This window comes from Panulirus ornatus, chromosome 21, assembly GCF_036320965.1.
Source record: "Panulirus ornatus isolate Po-2019 chromosome 21, ASM3632096v1, whole genome shotgun sequence".
NCBI classification, from domain to species: Eukaryota; Metazoa; Arthropoda; class Malacostraca; order Decapoda; family Palinuridae; genus Panulirus; species Panulirus ornatus.
In genome coordinates, this window is record NC_092244.1 from 9,697,246 (window position 1) to 9,721,734 (window position 24,489).

A 24,489-nucleotide genomic window follows, 5' to 3' on the forward strand; every position below is an offset into this window, starting at 1 on the left:
TAAAAACAAAATTACAAGAGATGGAAGGAAATACTTCTAATGTAACAAAGTTGTGGATGCATGGAACATCTATAACAGGATACTGTAAATGCAAAACATATGAGTAAGTCTTAAAGACTTAAGAATACAAAAGAAAGTTTAAGAAATGTAGCCCCATGACTGTAACTCACTCAGTATTGCACAAATTGGTAACTACATATATGTAATCACACCACTAACATACATCAGAATAATTACAGGTATAACATGAATACCTAAGAAAGATATAGCACTGGTATTGAAACTAGTTTTCTTTTTTCTGTTACTAATGTATATATGTATGTTTTTTTTTTTTTTTTTTTGCTTTGTCGCTGTCTCCCGTGTTTGCGAGGTAGCGCAAGGAAACAGACGAAAGAAATGGCCCAACCCACCCCCATACACATGTATATACATACGTCCACACACGCAAAATATACATACCAACACAGCTTTCCATGGTTTACCCCAGACGCTTCACATGCCCCGATTCAATCCACTGACAGCACGTCAACCCCGGTATACCACATTGATCCAATTCACTCTATTCCTTGCCGTCCTTTCACCCTCCTGCATGTTCAGGCCCCGATCACACAAAATCTTTTTCACTCCATCTTTCCACCTCCAATTTGGTCTCCCTCTTCTCCTCGTTCCCTCCACCTCCGACACATATATCCTCTTGGTCAATCTTTCCTCACTCATTCTCTCCATGTGCCCAAACCATTTCAAAACACCCTCTTCTGCTCTCTCAACCACGCTCTTTTTATTTCCACACATCTCTCTTACCCTTACGTTACTTACTCGATCAAACCACCTCACACCACACATTGTCCTCAAACATCTCATTTCCAGCACATCCATCCTCCTGCGCACAACTCTATCCATAGCCCACGCCTCGCAACCATACAACATTGTTGGAACCACTATTCCTTCAAACATACTCATTTTTGCTTTCCGAGATAATGTTCTCGACTTCCACACATTCTTCAAGGCTCCCAGAATTTTCGCCCCCTCCCCCACCCTATGATCCACTTCCGCTTCCATGGTTCCATCCGCTGCCAGATCCACTCCCAGATATCTAAAACACTTCACTTCCTCCAGTTTTTCTCCATTCAAACTCACCTCCCAATTGACTTGACCCTCAACCCTACTGTACCTAATAACCTTGCTCTTATTCACATTTGTATGTATGTATATAATGTGTATAAGCCAGTACGTAAAGATGCTAAAGACAAACACTCATGCTTCTCAGTACATCTTACTTACATGATTAAACTGCCAGAAGATATGAGTGTGTGTTGTGTGCACATTACGGAGTTGAGGAAAGCTACCACTACTTTGTATTGATGAAACTGCATTGTCTGCTAATGGCTGGAAAAAGATATATCCTGTAGGCACTTCCACTTCAATCAAAGCTGCACTGCTTGTATTTCCATCTTCAGTTGCCAGCCACCTGTATGATAGGTATATTCATAAATGTATACATAAATCAAAATTAGTAATTTGTAAATTTCTCTACTGTGATGAGGGATAAAAAAAAATTAATCTTTGGAGCATTCTGATTAAATGACATTCAATTTTTTGCGAAGCAACTAAGGATAAAAGAAACTGCCAAGTCAGTCAACCTCTAAATGTCAGGCACAATGGAATATAATCATGGCTTTAGCCGTAAATGCAAATAAATATCCTGTTAAATGAATGTATCATAAGTATACTTGTTCAATTTTTCAAATCATCACACATTGAAGATGCATCATGCTGAAAAAAATCTACAACATTGTCTCAAACTGCGTTACTAGTTGTACAAACAAGAAGCGGGGAATTTTGTTTGTATGGTAATATGTATGGAGCAACCATTGGACAATACTATGAATATAAAAATGATAAGGCTGTGGAAAATCTGCCTTAAAGAAGACTGAATGGATGCACAAAACATAGGATGATAAAAGCAGAAAAAAAATAAAAATATGCTCAATGGTTAAGCAACATATAGATTCACAATATGGAAAAACAAATTTTACAAAATAAGGTTATGGAAAATCTGCCTCAAACTGTCAGAATGGATACACAAAACAGGGTGACAAAGGATGATAATAAAATATGGAAATTGTTAAGTGACGTACAAATTCATAATGTGGGAAAACAAATTTCTACAAAATCTGCCTTGAACTAACTACCTACAAACACAAGATCTGGTCTTCATGGAGGTAAAGAGGCAGATACACTTCAATAACACTACAAGTATCTGCCATGTCAGTTGGAGCAACATGATTCAAACTATAACCTGGATGGGCTTCTCATTAAATCCAGTTATACTCATTCATTGGCAGCCATACAAAAGCATTGGCAGTATGTACCAAGGTTGGTTAGGTATTACTAAAAGATTTCTAGCCATGAATTACACACACTGGTCATGATAGAATCTTATTTCTATCTGTTTGTTCCTTATAACATTAATCATGCATGAAAGGGTGTCAGAGCAACTTGCCATTTTTGGGCTACAACTGAACTTTAGTCACCATAAGTCACTGCAAGTTGGTAAAATCATTGCAACTAAATCCAGTGTATTCTCCTTAATGAAAAGAAAAGCAGTATGCATTTTTTTTGCTATAGTTCATTCATCAATAGAAACAATACAAAACAATGAATAACATTTTTAAAGCTATAAGTAATCTCTACGTATGATGTAAAAATAATCTCCATTTCCCCTTTCATTAGACATTATAAGGTTCATCTGCTGACTTGAAAAATAATGTCACATACTAATTTCAACAGAAATTACCTGGTGCACACAGTTGTAGTAATAACTGACTTATTCCTAAACTGGTGGTACTTTTCCCAGACCCCAAGTTCAAAGTACTTCTTGCGTGGTTGCTCAATAAAGCTGAGGGCATCTACCCCCCAAGACACCTCCAGCTGAGCTATTGCTTGACCAGAGCCCTTTGCCAGCAGGTTCACATGACCCCATACATTCTCTAGCTAGGGACATACAAACAGCAAGTTAATATTACATTCTCTATAAATATGACTGCATAACAGGATAAGTATACAGTTAAAAAAGGAAATGTTAACTTTGCAACATGATATTTTATAATGACCAATATGTAACAGACAAAACATGCCTCAGTCAAAGGCCATCTTGGGTTAAAGGTAAAAGGTATGAGAAAAACAATGTAGAAATCAATCGGGGCGACAAAGGAATTTGTAGACCACACTGTTAAAGATAGAAAGGTTATAGGAACAGGGAAAGATGAAAAGAGGTAGAGAATTTCTTGGTTTGGCTGTTCAAGGAAAGATGGAGGTATCATAATGATCAATCCTCGAGAAGATGGTCCCTACACAGAAACTGGGAAACAGCAGGCAGATATGTACCTCTGGCACAAACCCTGGTAGCAAGGACACATGGAGACAGCTTGTGATAGCTGTGCCCAGAATATTACCAATAGAAGTGAGAGTAGGCAGCAACAGTGATGTGCACAGAAAAGGATGGTCAAAGAGAGGTGATACTAAGTGAGATAATGAGAGAGACAGCTTCAGATTTCAATCTTGCTGGCACAGAGGTCAAAGAAGAAGCATCCTCAATGTGTGAGCAATACTCCATACTAGGGCGAATAAAATTCCTATCAATATGAAATAGCTATACGAGAGAGAAATAATCAAGACACCTAAACAGAACCCCTAGCTGTTGCAAAGAGGACTTTTGTGATGATTATTTTAGATTTCCATAACAGAGTGTAAGATATGGTTATGAAGTGTGGGGTTTGAAAATGAAGAGAGGGAAACAAAGTGATATTAGAAAGAGATATACAGACCCTAGAACCTGCATTCTACAATACTGAATTTTAGTAAGTTACTGCTTCCTCAATAGATGTTGTACAGGTCTAAAATGAGAGACAAAATATATGCAGTGTGTGTTCTAGCCCTTATGACCAGGGCCTGCAGCACTTACCTGGCTGCTACTACTTACTGTTTCTGTAAGGAGACCAATTACATGAAGAATGACTACTGTGATATCTCCTTTTCTAATACAGTGAAACTAATAAATTCTGTTTGTGCCCTTCCTTCTTTGTAAAGCCTTTCTACCTATGAGAGTTGGGTTTACAAAAACCTAAGGAGCTCAAAATAATTCTTCTTGCACTCCTTTTTCTCATGGCTGAGATGGCAACTTATTTTAGCATACTTTTTGTCCTTGCCATAGTGGCAACCAAAAGCTAAAAAAGCACAAGGTACCTCACCCAACAACAGTTTTAGATAACTTTTTCCACATTAGCTTTAATGTAAAGCTGGACATGGCCAGCTTCCTTAGTGCAAGGATCCTCATAAGGAGTGAAGGTACTCCTAGGCAGGAAGATAAGGTAAGGTAAAGCAACAGTGAAGGTACTCCTAGGCAGGAAGATAAGGCTAGGTAAAGCAATAGAGAAGTTGAAAGATAAAACATATATTGTAAATTGTATCTTACATAAAAACTTAAATATATTTCAAAATCTCAAACTGCACCAATACATTCCTAAACACTGGATTGTTTTGCTTGTGTTTGCTAAAAAATATTCATACATATATGCCATTTCCCACATTAGCAAGGTAGCGTTAAGAACAGAGGACTAAACCTAAGGGGGAAAATCCTCACTTGGCCCTCTTCTTTGTTCCTTCTTTTGGAAAAGTAAAAATTGGTGGGGAGGATTTGTGTGCTGTAAAAAGACTGGTGATTGGGAATAACCTGGTTTAAAAAGAGAGATATACATAAGTATATGTATATGAGTAGGAGAGATAGTCAAAGGGCATTATTGGCCTACATAAAAAAGTGACTTATGGATGTCAATGTGCTGAAAGGGGCAGCTGGAGGGATGTCTGATTACTATCTTGTGGAGGTGAAGGTAAAGATTTGTAGAGGTTTTCAAAAAAGACAGATACATAGATAGAAACAGACCTATTTCCACTTGCCCACACTTAATGTGCTGTTGAGTCATTTCTAACCAACAGCCCAAGCCCATGCCAATTTTCAAACTCATCTGTTACCCCTACAGCAATTTTATTAAGGTAAGAATGCTTTTACTACACTTCTTTTTGCATAAATTTTTTTACTAAAAGTCTTTGCTTGATATGCATTTGAAATCCCTAAGGATGGCAGAGAAGGGTGGGAATGCGTGGCTGGAAATTCTCCCTTCCTGCAATATCATTTTCTACAATTAAGATCAGGAGGAGGAGCTATGAGGGGATTCTTCCTCAACTGCTTTGCCATCTGTTCCTGATGCAACCTTGCTAAGGTGGGATGCACATATTAACAAAAAATTTCGCTCAACAAAGAGGTCCAGTTATAGTCATAATAATCAAAACTGAGTAGGCAAAGCACGATTAAGCCATTGTTCATCTTATGCAAACATAAGTATGTTAAAGTAGATAAATAAAAACTGTCCTGTACAAAAAAATTAGAACATAGGTTTGGTACAGAAAATATCCAGAATTACAGGTAAATTATACTCTTCCCAATTGGTATAAAAAAACTTATTATCATGGGACACTATGCCTCATGATTGTACCTGTGTGTGTGTGCTAAAAATGTTATTCAGGCAACAGAATACTAACTGGACAGTCCATTGTAATATCTCTAATGATGACAATGAACCAACCTGAAGGCTAAAATACAGTTTAAACTCAGTTATTTCTCATGGATGGTTAATTTTTTTAATAACCATGCATTTTGACATTAAAACATTTGTTGAATATGGTACAGTATACAGACAATGAAGTGCTGTCAATAGGATAAACCAGGCATATGAAGTGTTAGGGGAAACCACAGAAAGATCTATGGAGCTTGGATGAGTATAATGGGGCTCTAGCTTCGATGCACTATCTATAACAACTGCAATTGTGAGCAAATGAATCCATTCTTCATCTGTTCCTAGTAATACCTTGCAATATAGGAAAGGGCTTATAAGCATAAAAAAATTCTCTGAATTCTATACTCATTAAGCTCATGCTCACCATCCCAACCATGAACAAATTAAATAGTCATGGAGACATAATAACATATCTAAGAAAATATAAATTTCAAGAAAATGAATACTTATGCAATGCTTTGGCAGGGAGGATATACAGTACCCTATTAACACCACATCTCACTGTATATAGTTGATATTTTGAGCTTATAATAAAAATACATTTTTATTACTACCTTAAATCTGTGATATGCTGATGTGGAACTGTTACTAATGGAAACATGAAAGGGGTGCATAGGCTGAGCAGTAACATCCAAAGTGCATTCTATGTTTGTCACATCACGGAGCCGGGCCCGAAATGCATATTCTGCTAATGCTTGCATTGCTACCACTGTATCCTGAAAATAAAGATTGTCAATCATTTAGTACTTAGACACATGAGAAAAACTTAACGTAGATGCAATTCAAAGTTACATTATCTTTATGTCTTTAAACAATCACCAAACATACTTTACTTATATACATTTCAAACTACTAGCATTATGAGTAATACTGATGTTACAGCTTACAAAAAAAAACAGGTAGATTGTATGTTAAAGAAACTGTTTTCATTACAATTTAAAGTTAAATGTTTTCAATTCCTTTAAATATTCACCAAACAGACTTTGTTGATATGCATATGAAACTACTGGGATTAAGAATAACGTTGATATTACAGCTTAAGTAGGTTGTATGCCCAAGAAATGTGCTCTAATTCCAAGGTTCAATTCTGGGTCTTGACAAGGCAAAATATTGCATACCACATTCATTCCAGGGGCTTTTCTCATTTCAAACCTGCATATAAATTCTTTCAACTCATCTTCAGATACTGTTTCTTGTGCCTGTAATTATCCTTCCCCTCTCTGCATCCCTATGCATGATATCACTGCTTCACTTGTTTCTTGATATCAACTCTGAAATATTCCTTCCATCAGTTACACAGTTCATCCAATTAAGTTGAGAGGCACTCTCCTGTATCTCTTAATCTTTCATTTCTGCTACTTTCCCACTTCTATCTCTCCACTATTCCTTCCAATACAGTTCTTTTTTTCTAAACACTGAACTTTCTTCCAAAATTTTCATTTGGTCTTTGCTTTCCCTCCCTTCTCATCCTCTTTACTCTTTTATTACTTTCCTTATACTACTGTTTCATCTCATCCCAAACATTCTCTTGCAAATTCTCATGACTTCAAATATGTATCCCTCTTGTTTCTTACATTTGTAACTTTCATTCCACTATACAAAGCCACTTCACTCTTCCCCCATTTCACTTTCTTACTATATAAACCTCTGCTGCCTTCAATATACTCTCCTTGAGGAAACACATATTCTCTCATTCCTGTCTCCATCTGTAGCCACTTTATCCTCCATCTTCTTCAGGTACTCCAGCCTTGTTTACTGTTCACTGGATTTCTCCAATCCTGCTATCCTCATGTTGTCAATTATTAACTCCCTAGGTTACTGTATCCACATTCCCTAATCGTCATTTTTGCTATTATGTCTAACCTCATTCTTGTTATATCATGAGCCAAATTCAACATTTTCTTCACTACCTTTGCATCTAACACTTCCTTCCTGATTTTCACATCACAACATTATCTGTAAATGTCATTTGCTCATTTCTTTCCCACTTTTCCACATATACATATGAATTATCTTGGATTCAAAGAAGCTATATGTCATGAACATACTTCTCTCTACATAGACATCTACCAGAAACTCACCACTGGCTTTCAGACTTGGTACTTCCCATTCTCCTATAATACCATCCAATTTCTCATTCCCAATGTTTGCATTCATGACTCCTCCCAACAATGGAAATTTTTTTTTCACCTCCAATCTATCAGTCTATGTAGACAGCTCTAAAATTTACATTTCTATACTTTTTAACACCTCAAACTCTTAGTGCCAATAAAATGGCTATGCTTTCCTTAGCCTTTCTTTCAATTTAGAACACAACTTTCCCTTCTAATCCTTTCCACAATTTTTCTTGTTCCTTTCCTTCCTCTCACACTTAGTAACACCTAAAAAATGCATTTTCCCTACTATAAGCACTTCCAATCTCCTACCCTTAAATTCCTTTATCAGTTCTCCTTTCTTCCTTTCTTCTCACAAGCCATTAACATTGAAGGCTCCTAACTTTGTTAAAGATCTCAATCTTCCTCCATGGGATCTTCCTGCAATTAAATACCCCTCTGTCTCCAACCACATGGGGTCACTAGCTGCTTCATGAAGTTGTCAAGTATTAAGTATTTTGAAGAAATTCTATGAACCAGTTTACTAATAAATAGTTGGCTGGATAGGAAAAAAGGAGGGATAGGGTTTGAGCACAGATCAATGACATGACATCTTGAGGGGCTATTGCACAACTGGAATGCTTTAGAAAGCACCAGACACATTTAGACAGACATCAATGGGGTGACACTCCTTGCTACTCCCTCTCTCTCCTCCCCATCCCTTGCTTATTAATGTTCCTTTGTGGAATTCTTCATCAGTTAAATTATTATTCCTATTTGCAGATTTTTTTTATTAAAATCATTCTTTGAACTTTTTTATTTCCTTAAAGAAGATATCTCTTAGAAACAGAAAAGCTGTTATCAGACTCTGTGCCTATCAATGCTAGGATTATGGTAGGCTATCACAACGAATATGATGTAAAGGAACCTTATAGTTTAGTAAAGGAAGACGACTGTTACATGCACAAGAGAGTGAACTGCCTTTATTTCAGATGGCTCAATGAGAGACCTCAGGACTGGCCTCAGGTACAACAGTGGTCCTTGTCTAATAAACAAGAGTACAGTGCAGATATCCTCCACCAGATGGCCTTTATACGTTTCATAAATGCATGCACAGTGGACACTAACTTGCAATTCACTTATCTACATCCCAACAAATTAAAATGATGGTGATGCCTCTATTTATGTTGAGCCAGATAAAGGGTGAGCAAAGGTATACAGCACTAGTATCATCAAAGGAGAAAAACACCCCCTGGTGTAGTCCTAGTTCTAAGATATCTGCCACAAAACAAGAAAGGCAGCAAATTTTCTTTCTGAAATGACTTAACACTAGCTAACTAAGGCAAATAAGTTAACATTATCTCAAGAAGGTAGGTACCCGTTGCTTGCTTACACAATACTGTGATCTCTCTCCATGACCTCATATGTGCAAATCTATGATGAGTGCATACAACATACTGCTTTAATGTACATGATCATAAAAAATAACAAACTGATCATTGCTCATCAATGTTAAGTGAATCCCCAACAACAGATCCAAATAATTTGGCTAAACTATGAAAGTTCACCATGGCACTGGTCATCATATGCCTAAGAATCTAAGGTGGTCTACCAAGTTCTTGCTGCCACTCAGACTTGTACTTTGACTAGGGTTCATTAGTTACTAGCCTCCAACCCCCTTTGCAGTATGCATTACTTCAATAACTAAGATTTGTTTGTTGTGCAGAAGGAACATAGAGTGATGTACTGCCATCTGCTGGAGGTGACAAATAGCATAGGTGTGTTTACATCACATGTAATTTGCCTGGTATTGATGTTCAGCTGTTTGTTGTAATAGTTGGGTCACAAATATTCAGTTAATATATTTTTCAAGCTATACAGCATCACAAACGAAGTGCACATGGAAATACTGAGTATTATGTTCTAAACTTTCTGCCAGGTTTTGAAAATAAACTTGTCTACCAATTACCGTCCTATTACTTTGTATTTTGTCTCCAAAATCTTTGAACTACCTAACTTTATCCGTACTTTCTATTTCTTTAAGCATTCTGGATCTCACAGTCTCTTCTCTGGTCATTATATGGTTCAAGCAAGGTCAAATCAACTGGGGATATCATTTCCTGTTAATGTCTGTATCCTGTGTGAGAAATGGTGAGGAATTTCATTCAGAATATTTCTGATAAGGTGTGGAACAAAAGCTTCATCATTTACCCCTTTAACTCTTCACTTGGGTTTCCTTCCTAAACCCTGAGAATCTGTTCTTCTAGCAGTTTAAAAAATGTATTTAACTTATAATTTTATCCCTAGGGATAGGGGAGAAAGAATACTTCCCATGTATTCCCAGCATGTCGTAAAAGGCAGCTAAAAGGGGAGGGGGTGGGGGGATGGAAATCCTCCCCTTCAGTTTTCACTTTTCTAAAAGAAGGAACAGAGAAGGAGGCCAAGTGAAGATTTTCCCTCTTAGGCTCAGTCCTCTGTTCTCAACACTACCTTGCTAACATGGGAAATGGTATATACGTATGAAAAAAATTCAGACATTCATATATCAATGAAAAAATATTTCAGAGGTATATTTCATCCACTATTTTTGCTCAGAAATACTTTAAAGTTTTCTAGATGATTCAGCACATGGCACTAAAAAAACAAAACAAGGAAAAGACCTTAATGTCAAGTGAGCTACCACTGAGTGTGTCTTATTGCTTATTTTTCTTATATTGAAAATCTTATTACAGATCAATATAATGTTTTATCATATATAATAAGTCTTTTCTCATTATAATCAATATGATTTGCTGATGATCTTTTATAACAGTAAAATCACAAAAGCCTGCAAAATCATCAGTTGCACCAGCCAGGCGCAGTGCTGTCAAAGTCAGGTAGGTGCTAGCAAAATTGCCTTAAAGTTTGCTTTAAATGGCTTCTCCTGCCTAATCTTAGTCAACTTTTCAAGCTGGGAGAGTTCATGTCCATAAAATCACTCTCCACTCATTCCAAAGACTAATTATCATCATCATGTATTTCAGGATCATTTACATCTAAAGGAGCTGCCTAGCTTTCAAAAATATCCATCTTGAAGAGTTAATGGGGTTAAGCTCTCAACTTTAGACTCTTCTTCCCCATTCTGATCTCTTGTGTCCAGCTCTTTCTCTGGTACATCCATTTCCATAACTGTTGATGGATCAACCCCTACTTCATTCCCTATGAATAATGATGTTCCTCATGATTCTGTCTTTCTTTTCATCAGAAGACTTTCTTCAATAAATAACTCTATACACTAAACACTAGTTACTTAACTCTCCATTCCTCCACTTTTAAAATCCACTTTATCTTTTGTTTGATTTACATCTCATTTCATGACCATTACTTCTGTAAATAAATTTTTGATACAATTTACGTGGGATGTACATAACCTGATGAACCTGAAACTCTTTTTCTAAAACTTCTTTATCTCACCCAATGGCTCAAAATATAACCTAATCTAAAAGAAATGAACAGACATGGTATTACTGGATTAGTGAATATATTTGGAAATACCACACTATTAATATAACTAAGACTTTTGTTTTGTTTACATTTCAAAGCTTTTTCTACTTCTGAGCAGTTACTCCGATAATACTAAGTACTGCTCTCATATCTGAGGTGGCTTTAGCTCTATATAGTTACATGACAGAGTTCAGTCTAAAACAATCAACCTTACCAGCTCTCTTAATGTGGCTTCAAACTGTCTCTATTATTATGTAGACAACATAACTATCGGCATGCCACTGCTTTATATAATAACTGTTTGGTGGGATTCTTACTCTACAATACAAAGCTCTTAAAATCTTTAACCCTTTCACGTTTTCCTAACACCTATGACTTGCCCCCTTTTACAGGATAAGCTTACAGTTTCCTCAAAACCTCTTAGATTATTCTTCCTTTTCTTTTCTTTGTTCATCTTTTTTGGCTTCTTTTCTGCTTTATCCATGGGCCTCAAATCAAAGAGGACTTCAGTCTGTGACGGGTCTTTTCAGCAGAGAATGACTAACTGCAAGCAAAACCTATATTTTTAAGGAAAACATGAAAATCTTTCAGAGCATAATGTAATTTGAAGTGAACCTTCTTGTTAAAGTTTTACTTTGGTCTAAATTGATGTATGTTATTTACTGCTGGAAAAAATAGAAATAGACCATCTGTCTCACTTCTGGGACAGTAAGACAAATACTTACCACTGTTGACATGAAAGCACAATCCCAATCCCTAACAGCATTGAGCCATCTCATTATTTGTTCTGTGTTAGCTGTAACACCCTCTTTGGTTAGTAAGACCAGAAGAGCATAGCCCGTTGTCTCCACAGCATGCGAATCCCATTGCTCAGGTTCTCGTGGGAGTAGAAAGGCTTTTTGATTATTTTCCTGACGTCTCGAGTGTGTAGTGATAGGCATACGGGACCAGTAGGTCATGTCACCTATTGATCAGAAATAGAGAATAATGAAAAACTTCGTTGTTTTGACTTTATATGAAGCAAAATACACTTAAAGCAAGGTTTTTGCAAATGAGCATATTTCATTGCCAAATTTTTCTTGGATGATCAACTTATCCCATATGAGACGAACAAACCAATATCAAATTATTTCACTGGGGAACAAATACATGAAATAATGGTCTTCTCTGAGTCCTTTACATGAAAAGAGGGCTTTGTTTTCTATCTCTTTATTCTTTTATTCATGATTTTCAGTTAGATATAATATACGCCTTGCATAAGATGAAGTGTGACAAAGCAGCTGGAATGGATGAAGTCACATATGCATTTCTCAAGAAAGGGTTGACAGTGTTGCTGATTGGTTAGTTAGGATACTCAGTATATGTATGGCTCATGGTTAGGTGCCTAAGGATTAGCAAAATACCTGTAAAGTGCTTCTGTATAATGTTAAAGAGGACAAAACTGAATGTTTCAATTACAGATGTATAAGTTTGTTGAGCATGGTTGGTATGTTGCATGGCATGCAAAGAGAATCATATTAGGAATGATAAGGATATGTGGATCAGGGATTTACTATGAGAAAATACGTTTGCTTCATTCATGAATATGGAGATGTATAACAGCATTGCTAGAGATGCTTCGTTATAGGTATTATAAATGCATAGTGTTGGAGGAAAGCTACATGAAGGAGTGAGGAGCTTTTATGAGCAGAGCAAGGCCTTTGTGTTGGTAGGAATATGGGTAGTGAGTGGTTCCAGGATAAGGTGTCTGCAGCAAAGGTGTATAATGTCACTGTGACTGTTTAACCTGTTTATGGTTGGGGTTGTGAGGGAGGTGAATGAAAGAATCTTAGAGAGATGGGGAGGTCTGCAGTCTCATGAGGGTGCAGGGGGCCTGCGAGGTGGGTTAGTTGCTGTTTGCTGACGAGGCACCTCTAATATCAGATTCAAGTGACAAACTGCAAAAGCTCAGTTCTAAGTTTTGGAGAGTGTGTGGGAGGGGAAAATTGAGTAATGGCAAATCAAATTAGGGATACTGAGTTTAACAGAGGAGAAGAGATGTTGGTTTGAGTGTGTTTCAATGGAAAGGACCTGAAGGAAGTTAAGTAATTCATATAACTGGAAGTGAACAAGGCAGTGAATGGGACCGTGGAAACTGAAATAGGCCATATGGTGGGTGAAGGTGGGTATGGGTCCTGGGTGCATTGAGGACTGCATGGAATGATGGATCACTGCTTATGAAAGATAGGTATGTTTGATGGTAAAGCAGTGCTGACAGTGTTGTATGGACATAAGGCATGGGCACTAGATGAAAAAATGACAGAAAAGGATAGATAAGTTGGAAATGAAACAGTGAAGGACAATGCATGCTGTGAGAGAGTTGATGCATAAGAAATGATAGAGTAAAAGAGGAATGTGGTAGCAAGTAGAGGGAGTAAGAAACAACTGAAGATGATGTGCTGAAAATGTTTAAAAATTCTGAGAATGATGAGTGAGGAAAGGTTGACTAAGAAGGCATCCATGTCTGAAGTGGTGAAACTGAGGAGGTGGAAGGATGGAGTGAAATATGCTTTAAGTGGCAGGGGCCTGATCTTGCAGGAGGGTGTGAAGTGTGCATGACACAGTTTGAATTGCAATGATGTACCAGGGGGCTACATACTATCAGTGGGCTGAACCAGGGCATATGAAGTGATCATGAAAAGCCATGAAAAGGTGCATGGGGCTTGGCTGTTAATAGGAAGCTCTTGTTTCAGTATATCATACATGAAAGCTTGAGTGCAGATGTGAGCAAACAAGAGAAAGAAGAATAAAAAATTCATACATTTACTAATTACTCCATGACCTCTTTCTGAAAGGATCCTCTCTTTATACCAGGACCCTTTTTCCTGGGACTCATGCACTTCCAAAGCTGAGCTACACTTAGGAGCAGGGACATAATGGATTCCTTTGATGTGAGAAGTTCTTTGACAAGGTTGTACCCTTTTTCGTCAACTGATGATGATACACCTGCACTTCAGTAAGTGCCTTGTCATAGTTACTAGGAAAGACATGAGAGGGTTGAAAGTTCCCAAGTTATCAAGATGACCCACCTATGAGTTGCCAACTGTCATACAGTAATCATTTGATGCTGCAACTTGCCAAGTATTGTGTAGCTGTTTCATGTGTGGCAGGGTGGCAACAGGAATGGATAGGGGCAGTAAGTATGAGTGTGTACATGTGTATATATGTCTGTGTATGTATATGTATGTATATGTTGAAATGTATAGGTATGTATATGTGCATGTGTGGGCATTTATGTATATACATGTGTATGTGGGTGGGTTGGACCATTCTTTTGCCTGTTTCCTTGTGCTACCAAGCAAACGCAGGAGACAGCGAATAAGTATAATAATAACAATGAAAAAAAAAATAGATATATATCCTTCCCTCCTTTATCCCTGGGGATAGGGGAGAATGGGGTAGGGGAGAAAGAATACTTCCCACATATTCCCTGCATGTCATAGAAGGTGACTAAAAGGGGAGGGAGTGGGGGGCTGGAAATCCTCCCCTCCAGTTTTTACTTTCCCAAAGAGGGAACAGAAAAGGGGGCCAAGTGAGGATTTTTCTCTCTAAGCCTCAGTCCTTTGTTCTTAACGTTACCTCGCTAATGTGGGAAACGGTGAATATGTATTTAAAAAAAAAAAATCCTCCCTCCTGTTTTTTACTTTTCCAGAAAAAGGAACAGTGAAGGGGGCTAAGTGACGATATTCCCTCTAAGGCTCAGTCCTCTATTCTTAATGCTACCTTGCCAATGTGGGAAACGGCAAATATGTAGGAAAAAGAGATATATAAATACATCTTTTTTTTTCTTTTAAACTATTCGCCATTTCCCGCATTAGCGAGGTAGCGTTAAGAACAGAGGACTGGGCCTTTTTTGGAATATCCTCACCTGGCTCCCTCTGTTCCTTCTTTTGGAAAAAAAAAAAAAAAACGAGAGGGGAGGATTTCCAGCCCCCCGCTCCCTCCCCTTTTAGTCGCCTTCTACGACACGCAGGGAATACGTGGGAAGTATCCTTAATCCCCTATCCCCAGGGATAAATACATATTTACATTTATTATCCTCAATCACTGTTTCCTGCGTCAGCGAGGCAGCACCAGGAAACAGACGAAGTATGGCCCATTCACTCAAATACACATATATATACATAAAGGCTCGCACACGCACATATATATACATATAAACATATACATATATACAAACACACAGGCATCTACATATATACACATGTACATATTCATATTTGCTTGCATTCATTCATTCCTGCCCCCCCCCCCCACCCCCCCAAACACACACACACACACACACACACACACACACGAAACAGCATCGCCATCCCCTGCTTCAGCAAGGGAGTGCCTTGAAAACAGACAAAAAAGGCCACATTCGTTCACACTCAGTCTCTAGCTGCCATGTGTAATGCACCAAAACCACAACTCCCTAACCACATCCAGGTTCCACAGACCTTTCCATGGTTTATCCAGACGCTTCACATGCTCTGGTTCAGTCTATTGACAGCACGTTGACCCCAGTATACCACATCGTTCCAATTCACTCTATTCCTTGTATGCCTCTCACTCTCCAGTATGTTCAGGCCCCAATTGCTCAAAATCTTTTTCACTACATCCTTCCACCTTCACTTTGGTCTCCCACTTCTTGTTCCCTCCACCTCTGACACATACATTCTTAGCCACCAGGTTTGGTAGTGTTTAGCTTGAATCTGCTAACAGTGCTGTGTCATTAGCAAACAAGTGACTCACCTTACAGACACCGCCAAGCCCCGATAGAATGCAGACCTGATCCTCTCTCTCAAAGACCCTTACATACACCCCCCTTCACAATCCCATCCACAGACAAGTTAAACAGCCATGGTGACATTGCACACTTGCCTTTATACAATGGCACTAAACAGGCATTTTGCTAATCCTATGCGATCTTACCACAAGCCATACATACACTGGAAACCCTAATTAATTAATCAACAACAAATTCAGAAATTCAATTTCAAAAAGATCCACTCCAGTTGCTTTGCTGCACTTCATCTTATGTGAGACTTTTATCACCTTCTTCCTTTTCCCCAAACTACCTGCCCTGACTTTCTCACACAACAAACCTACAAATCAAAATCACACCACATATGCCACCCTATTATCAAACACATTTAACTGTCCTTCAAAGTACTTACTCCATCTCCTCTTCAACTCATATTTCCCTATTACCACTTCCCTATTTGCCCCCTTCACTGACATTTCCATATATTCTCTGTTTTTTTTCCACATTATTAACTTCCTTCCAAAACATATCCTTACTCCCCCTGAAGTTTGTCGGTACTCGAACACCCATCTTTTTCAGCTCCTGCATTTTCCTGCCTCTTTCTCTTTTACACCCTCCCAATAAGCCACACTCCTTCCCTGTAAGTAAAGCACATACACCTCTCTTTTCTCTTTCATTGGCAACTTGATTTCATCATCCTGCCACTGATTACCTTATCTCACCTGCCCACCTCCCTGAAGTAACACTAGAACCCTTTCACAAAGGGATCCTGGGATAATATTAATAATGATAATAATAACACTAATAATACATAGGTTTTCCATGGTTTTGCCTGCTCAACATTACATTGCGATGTAAGTCAAAAGTCACCTCTGCAAGGCTGTACCTTCATCAGCTGACAAAATAGAGTACAGGTTGTACCTCTCTAATCCAGCGCTCTGTAGTCTGGCAACTCCAATGGTTCAGCATGTTTTGAATCTGCCACCAGGGAGGTACTGTTAGCAGCACTAAGGTGCCAAAATCTGTTTACACTGCAGCCAAGCAAATTATTGGTCCCTTTAATTTCTTATACTCGGCTGTATTCTAACACTTCAGGATGTCATCCAAGAGACAATGAGGTGCAGAAGATGGTGCTAGTGTAAGCATAAATCATTATCTATGCTTGAAAAGGTGGAGTTCCTGAAAAAATTGGATAAAGGAACTTCAGTAAAGACTCTGTGCGAGTACTATGAGATCGGACCATCAACTGTGTACGACTTAGGGGTTAATTTCAGTTTTCTTGCATTTTCTGTGGGCCAGCAATGGCCAGGTCCTAAGGTCTTGTCAAAGAACATTTAGCTCTAAAGGAGTCAATCCTGTCTCTGCTACTGAGTGCTGCACAGCCTTGGAGCTGCAAGAGCCCTTAATTGGGAGCCTGCAGGGGTTACAGCCCTAAGAACCCTTTCGCAAAGAGGTCCTGGGGTTGGATAATATAACAATACATATCCCTTTTCCCCACTTTACAGCAGATTTTTCCTACAAAATTTCAGATAGTAACCAGTTCTATACCTTCATGAGAATGAATACCCAGTGACTTTCTAAGAATAATATTTCTGCAATGGATGTTGTTCCAAAGATTTTTCATTCTCTATAATTTCATATTCTAGCTCCCAATAATCTTTTGAGATACTGCGACATGAGTATGTTACACAATCTAAAGTGGACTTATTCATCATAGCATTACAAACTACCTGAGGTCACTCTGGTATCTCAATGTATCCACTTAGTATAGTTTGATCTAAATCATGAACAAAGTAGAGACATACCATCAGTCAATTTGTTCTTATTCAGCATGTCTGCAGCTGTTTCTGCTGATGGACTATCAGTCACTATGAGAGCATAAGCACTTATAGCAACATGGTAGCAATCATCAAGGTAGGTTAGCTGGATCTCAAGAAATCTGTAAACAACAAGGAAATTTGCATATTCAAGAGAGGCTAGTTCTGACATATGAAGAGGCCATTCCATACCATGACAAAAGTATGAGCTAGGAAACTTATGTATTGGCATCCAGGGTGGCTCCAGTCAAACAGTTCCAGAGGCACTATGTAATAACAGAAAATTCCTCATGATATTCCCAGTAAACCATCAATAACTATGCACTGATAACAAATAAATAGGAAGATGATGTTAAGATGAAATAAGAAATGGCTTAGCCAAATAGGGTGCAAGGTGTCAATAATGACAAAACTAAAATCAGACTACACAGTGCAAGGTGCCAATAATGATGACGAAACTTAAATCAGACTAATAAAGAAACAACAATAAGATGTATCTTGTAACATATGTCAGAAGGCCAACAAACCAAAACATATACTCCATAAAGATTGCATTTAACCACTCAAAATTACCCTCAGCATTACAATAATGAAAATCTCACTAAGACAAATATGACTACTGCTGAAAATGCAGAAAAGGAGTCTCTTGTAACATCAGGATCATACTTTGTTTGTAAAAATCCAGTGAAAATCATCAGATGGCCTGGATAAAGCTAAAGATGTTCCTGAAGTGTTAATCACTATGCAGAAAAACAAATTCTTGAATTAAGATAAGTTATACAACATGTATATGTTTTTTCTGAGAATAAACTTGGCTGTGTTTCCTAGTCAGGCATTTTCTATGCTTAATAGGTTTGACAGGTGTTCTTTAGTAGTGGGGTGAGGGTGACAGGAGCACTGATACCTCATTTGGACTGACAAGCAATTCATCAAGACCAATATGTAAAGCAATTCTGCACTATTTTTATTGATTAATTTTGTTGGCACTGCATTCAAACTGAGGTCAGCCTATATGGAAAGGCACAGGCTTTCAGACTTATGGTGGCCATAAGCACAAGTCTGGACAATTATGAATTAATTCATTCTCAGTTATAAAAAATAAAATTTGATCTTTTGATATACTGTACATCATCCCAGTATCTAATCCACACTCATTTCTTATCATATACAAAACTGTCTATACCTTAAAACTCACTTGGTTGCACGTGAACGGGCATCAACAACTTTCGTTCGAGTGGTTCCTTGCAGGATTCTAAGGCTGTTGTGAAGAACAACGATTGCCAAAGCTGTGAGAGGCACAGATGACATCTGATGAGTCTTCTTAACCTGGGTGAAAAACATTAATCCTTACACAGCTGTTGCAGCAAATGAATGGAAGGACTGGAACTATAATACTTTAGGAAGGACCAAGACAGTATGCCTATTGCAAAGCACTATTCTCAAGACTATTCAAATGAGCCATCTGCAGAAACTAACCTGAAAAATAAACTTGCCAAACAAATCAATGAAGAAGACTGGGCAGTAGAATCTATCCAGAACTGTTACTAAATGCCTGGGCCATTTCATATTTGTCAAAGGCAACAATAAATGAAATGTTTGTCACTAAATTCTGTAAATTTGAATTCTTTTTCAACTATAATCAACAGTTCCACTACTAGAAGAATGTCTCTGTTTATTTCCTCCTTAAAGAACACAAGAGTCTGTAACAGACACTTTCCAATTTGTACCATTCAAAGATGTCAATGCTGAATTAAAATAAAGAACAACAGAAATCAGTAAAGACAGAATACCACAAGCGGAAAACACAAGCTTGGCAGGGTGCAACAGATACAGAAGGTACCCACCTATATACGAGTACCTACAATGAGATTTTGCAAATGAAAACTGGACTAGCGTGTAGCACTCTTTACAAAACTTGTTTGTTGGTAGTTGCTTTTTCCCCTGACCTTCACTTCTCTCAGCATATACCTTGCTTGTTGTATAATACTGTTTTATCAGCTGCCATTCCTCTTGTATATTTGTCTATTCTAGATTCATCTGGTAATGTCCTCATCCACATATCTTGTCTTCTTTTAAATGTTTCTGTAGTCACTCCATGTATACTTCTAATTTCTACTGGTGCTGCATTAAATCAACATTCTAGTTTCCTTGGCAGGCATTTACATATTTTCCTTTCGTGCCTTTTCATTATATTTCCAGTTACTATCTTTAATTAAATGAACCTGTATCTATACTACACAGTTTTTTTGTTTAGTATGTTAGTCTTCATATATTCTATATGTTGGCAGGCATATATTACCATATATCTTTCTCTCTATCCCCTATCCTCTATTCCTTGCGTGTCACAGAACTCGCAGGAACAACTATACTCTCAAATGTACCTATTTATGCCCTCCTAGAACCTTTGCCCTCTCATCCACCCTATGAGTCACCTCTATTTCCATGATTCATTCACTGCCACGTCCACTCCAATGTACCTGACACACTTCACTTCCTCTGAGTTTTTTCATTCAAACACATCCCAACTAACCCATCTCTTTGCACTGCTAATCCTAATAACCTTGCTTTTATTCATACTTACTTTCAATTTTCTCCTTTCACACATTCTCCCAAACTTAGACACCAACTTTTGAAGTTTCTCACTAAAATCTGCCACCAGCAAATGACAACTGACTCAATTCCCAAGCTCCTCCACCTCTTACAGATTGCATAGCTGCCCATCTTTCCAAGACCCTTGCAACATATACTTCCAACATGTATATTCTCTTAGTCATTATATATATATATCTATTTCAACATATGAAATATGTTGTGGATGAGAGAGCTTGGGAAATGAGTCAGTTGTTGTTCGCTGATGATACAGCGCTGGTGGCTGATTCATGTGAGAAACTGCAGAAGCTGGTGACTGAGTTTGGTAAAGTGTGTGAAAGAAGAAAGCTGAGAGTAAATGTGAATAAGAGCAAGGTTATTAGGTACAGTAGGGTTGAGGGTCAAGTCCATTGGGAGGTAAGTTTGAATGGAGAAAAACTGGAGGAAGTAAAGTGTTTTAGATATCTGGGAGTGGATCTGGCAGCAGATGGAACCATGGAAGCGGAAGTGAATCATAGGGTGGGGGAGGGGGCGAAAATCCTGGGAGCCTTGAAGAATGTGTGGAAGTCGAGAACATTATCTCGGAAAGCAAAAATGGGTATGTTTGAAGGAATAGTGGTTCCAACAATGTTGTATGGTTGCGAGGCGTGGGCTATGGATAGAGTTGTGCGCAGGAGGGTGGATGTGCTGGAAATGAGATGTTTGAGGACAATGTGTGTTGTGAGGTGGTTTGATCGAGTAAGTAATGTAAGGGTAAGAGAGATGTGTGGAAATAAAAAGAGCGTGGTTGAGAGAGCAGAAGAGGGTGTTTTGAAATGGTTTGGGCACATGGAGAGAATGAGTGAGGAAAGATTGACCAAGAGGATATATGTGTCGGAGGTGGAGGGAACGAGGAGAAGTGGGAGACCAAATTGGAGGTGGAAAGATGGAGTGAAAAAAGATTTTGAGTGATCGGGGCCTGAACATGCAGGAGGGTGAAAGGCGGGCAAGGAATAGTGTGAATTGGATCAATGTGGTATACCAGGGTTGACGTGCTGTCAGTGGATTGAATCAGGGCATGTGAAGCGTCTGGGGTAAACCATGGAAAGTTGTGTGGGGCCTGGATGTGGAAAGGGAGCTGTGGTTTTGGGCATTATTGCATGACAGCTAGAGACTGAGTGTGAACGAATGGGGCCTTTGTTGTCTTTTCCTAGCGCTACCTCGCACACATGAGGGGGGAGGGGGATGGTATTCCATGTGTGGCGAGGTGGCGATGGGAATGAATAAAGGCAGACAGTGTGAATTGTGTGCATGGGTATATATGTATGTGTCTGTGTGTGTATATATATGTGTACATTGAGATGTATAGGTATGTATATTTGCGTGTGTGGACGTGTATGTATATACATGTGTATGGGGGTGGGTTTGGCCATTTTATTTCGTCTGTTTCCTTGCGCTACCTCGCAAACGCGGGAGACAGCGACAAAGCAAAAATAATAATAATAATAATGATTTCAACACACAATCCTAAGACTCTTTATTGTGATTCCTACAGCTTTAAGGCTACAATCCAATTAGAAGCAGTGACATGATAGCCTCCTTTGGAAGAAAAGTTTCTCAATGAGACTGAACTCCCAACTGTCAACTGATGATGATACAGGCTGGTTTAAAAGTGACTTTTCACTTGCAGTCTGACCACTAGCAGTTGGAGTTCAGTAACGCAATTGCAAAACACTGCTATTTCATAAACTCTGACATCAAGATATACAAAGGCCAGCAATAACAGCACATGAACAGAGCTACTTGACAGAAACAGTGCATCAGTGACAATCTAATTGTTAGCATTTCATCTGGTGCCTTTGCAGCAGGTATGAGAGAAAAAAATCATCAGCAGTTCAAAGATGAAGACATAGCAGAAGCACTCCTTTTTCAGTATCACAACTTAAGGAAATAACTCTTAGGAACATGGACCAGATGGGGTGGCAGCCCAGATGTAACACTTGGGAGCAAAGCCAATAACAGGATCATATTACGCAGAATCTTGCCACAGGTGGACCTTATCACAAACAAGCTAAATGTGGTAATTCCAATATGAATTTCCCTGATGAGGGACTAAATTGTAATGATGCAGATACCCTAAAATTAAGCTGGAGCCAGAGGGACAGGATTTACCTCTTTCCACCAACTAAAGTTCTACAAAAGTTGTATCTTTCTTGGGGTTCGGTGGGCCTGATATTCAACCTCCGGAAGGCTTAATCATAGTTCTTCCTCCTGATATGTCACAGCCACAACCCAGTCCTAGTCCTGGTCCATCTACTTTCCAAAATAAGTCTATGCACTCAGTCTTAAGCATTATATGTGTTATACTTCTCTTCTCTGTCAATAAATGAGGATAAGGAATTATAACTTCAGATCTTACCAAGTGCATTAGAAATCTTGCAGCTTATCACTATCAGTCAGTCATGCAATCCTTAGAGGATTTCATATCCTTAGACCCAAATAAAATAATCTCATAAGGGAAGTGTATCCATAACCAAATGAAAGCCTCTTTCAGAAGTGCCTTGCAAGTATCCCTTATTAGGGGTGGGTATTATCTAAGCACACCTTATCATAGACAAACTGCTTTGCTCTTTCTTTTGTGTAACACCTATGGGCACTTGCCTTTGAACCATTTCAGTCATTCAAGGAAGCTCTGAACCTCCTAGAGTTGATACCTTTTATGCTAGCTTTCTAAAGACACACTCCTCTAAAACACTTTGTTCCTTATGAACTTGGCCTTTGGGTGACATGTCAGTGGAATTAACAATCTGCCTAGGCACAAACACCTTCTCTTCCATGAAGATTTACAGTACAATGAGACTAAATTCCCTCTAATTCTACTAACTCTACATTAATACAAAAGACCAAACCTTCTATGCCCAATACTCTGTAAAAACCAGCATATTGATACAAATGTTAATATTTCATGTTTCTAATAAGTACTCTTCATAAGGCAAAATTTGTAGGGAAGGAACACAATATGTGGCAGAAAAGGATTTAAAGATACTTGTCTATTAATAACTGTCTATAATTATCACAAACTTGGAGAATTAACAATGCAAAAGCTTCATTTCTTTTACTCTATATAAAAAAAATAAAATATCATTTGAAAGCAACTACAGGAGTAACAGAATATTTGCAATATCTGTAAAACCTAAAGGACTCTACGTACCTTACTATCAAGGGCTACTTCGCCTTCTTCTATGAAGCCTCCATCTGGCATCTGGTACTTTAAAAGGAACTTCACTGATTTTTCAATAATACTTGGATCTATGTACAAAAAAGTTTCCCAATCTTCATGAACGGCTGCTATTAGTATGTTTATAACTTTTGCTGTTAGCCTGTGAGTTGAAGAAATAATGGCTCAGTATTTCAGCAAAAAAATAACAATAATAAGTGGCAATGCATCACTCCCAATCTGTCACATTTAATCTTCAAAAGGTAAAAGAGCCATATCAAAGGAAAATATCCAGCAAATTATAAGGTTAAACCAAAAATGGATGTTGAGTTAAATGACAAAATTCCACCTTTCCAGTTTTTCAGAAGCCATACAAGAACATGAAAATTCATTTCAAGCAAAGTCTCTTACGTTCATTTTCAAGTTTCAAATTTGTTTCTTAATCAACATTATCTTGTTTCACTGGACAGGTGTTGAGTGTTTGTGATTACTAGGCAGCCAGTAATTGTATTACATGCTCTGTTTCATGTGCCTTGCATCTTTATGTCATATTTGCAATGGACAAGGAGGATGACCAGGCAAAGCATAGTTTAGATTAGAGCAGATGTGCTATTTGTATGAGATATCAATGGATTCTTTTTCTTGTCCAAATCTGGTGCCCGTTAGCATTCTGGGGGTGTTTTGTTTGTCTGATGCTATTGTGTAGCTGTTTGAGATACTGGGAGTGGATGTCGTGTAGGTATTGGCTGTGGTGCCCAATATACTTGGTGTTTTGTCGAGTGGGAGCAACTGGCCATGCAAGGTGATGGGATAGTGCAGATTGGTTTCATATCTGTCTAGGAATAACTGGGTGACTGAGGACTACTACTATTACTTCAGGAGGTAAATA

General features: G+C 38.3%; 1 protein-coding gene across 1 annotated transcript in view; it reads right to left on the reverse strand.

The window, feature by feature from the left end:
- LOC139756349 (CD109 antigen-like) overlaps window positions 1–24,489 on the reverse strand; it is a 140,432-nt gene that overhangs the window by 13,740 nt on the left and 102,203 nt on the right. The window contains exons 28-34 of the mRNA XM_071675715.1: window positions 23,595–23,763; window positions 19,011–19,141; window positions 17,804–17,937; window positions 11,935–12,173; window positions 6,188–6,349; window positions 2,798–2,994; window positions 1,282–1,468 (exon numbers count right to left, since the gene is read on the reverse strand). Coding sequence (XP_071531816.1) covers window positions 1,282–1,468; window positions 2,798–2,994; window positions 6,188–6,349; window positions 11,935–12,173; window positions 17,804–17,937; window positions 19,011–19,141; window positions 23,595–23,763 — 1,219 coding nt within the window. The remainder of the gene's footprint in view (window positions 1–1,281; window positions 1,469–2,797; window positions 2,995–6,187; window positions 6,350–11,934; window positions 12,174–17,803; window positions 17,938–19,010; window positions 19,142–23,594; window positions 23,764–24,489) is intronic.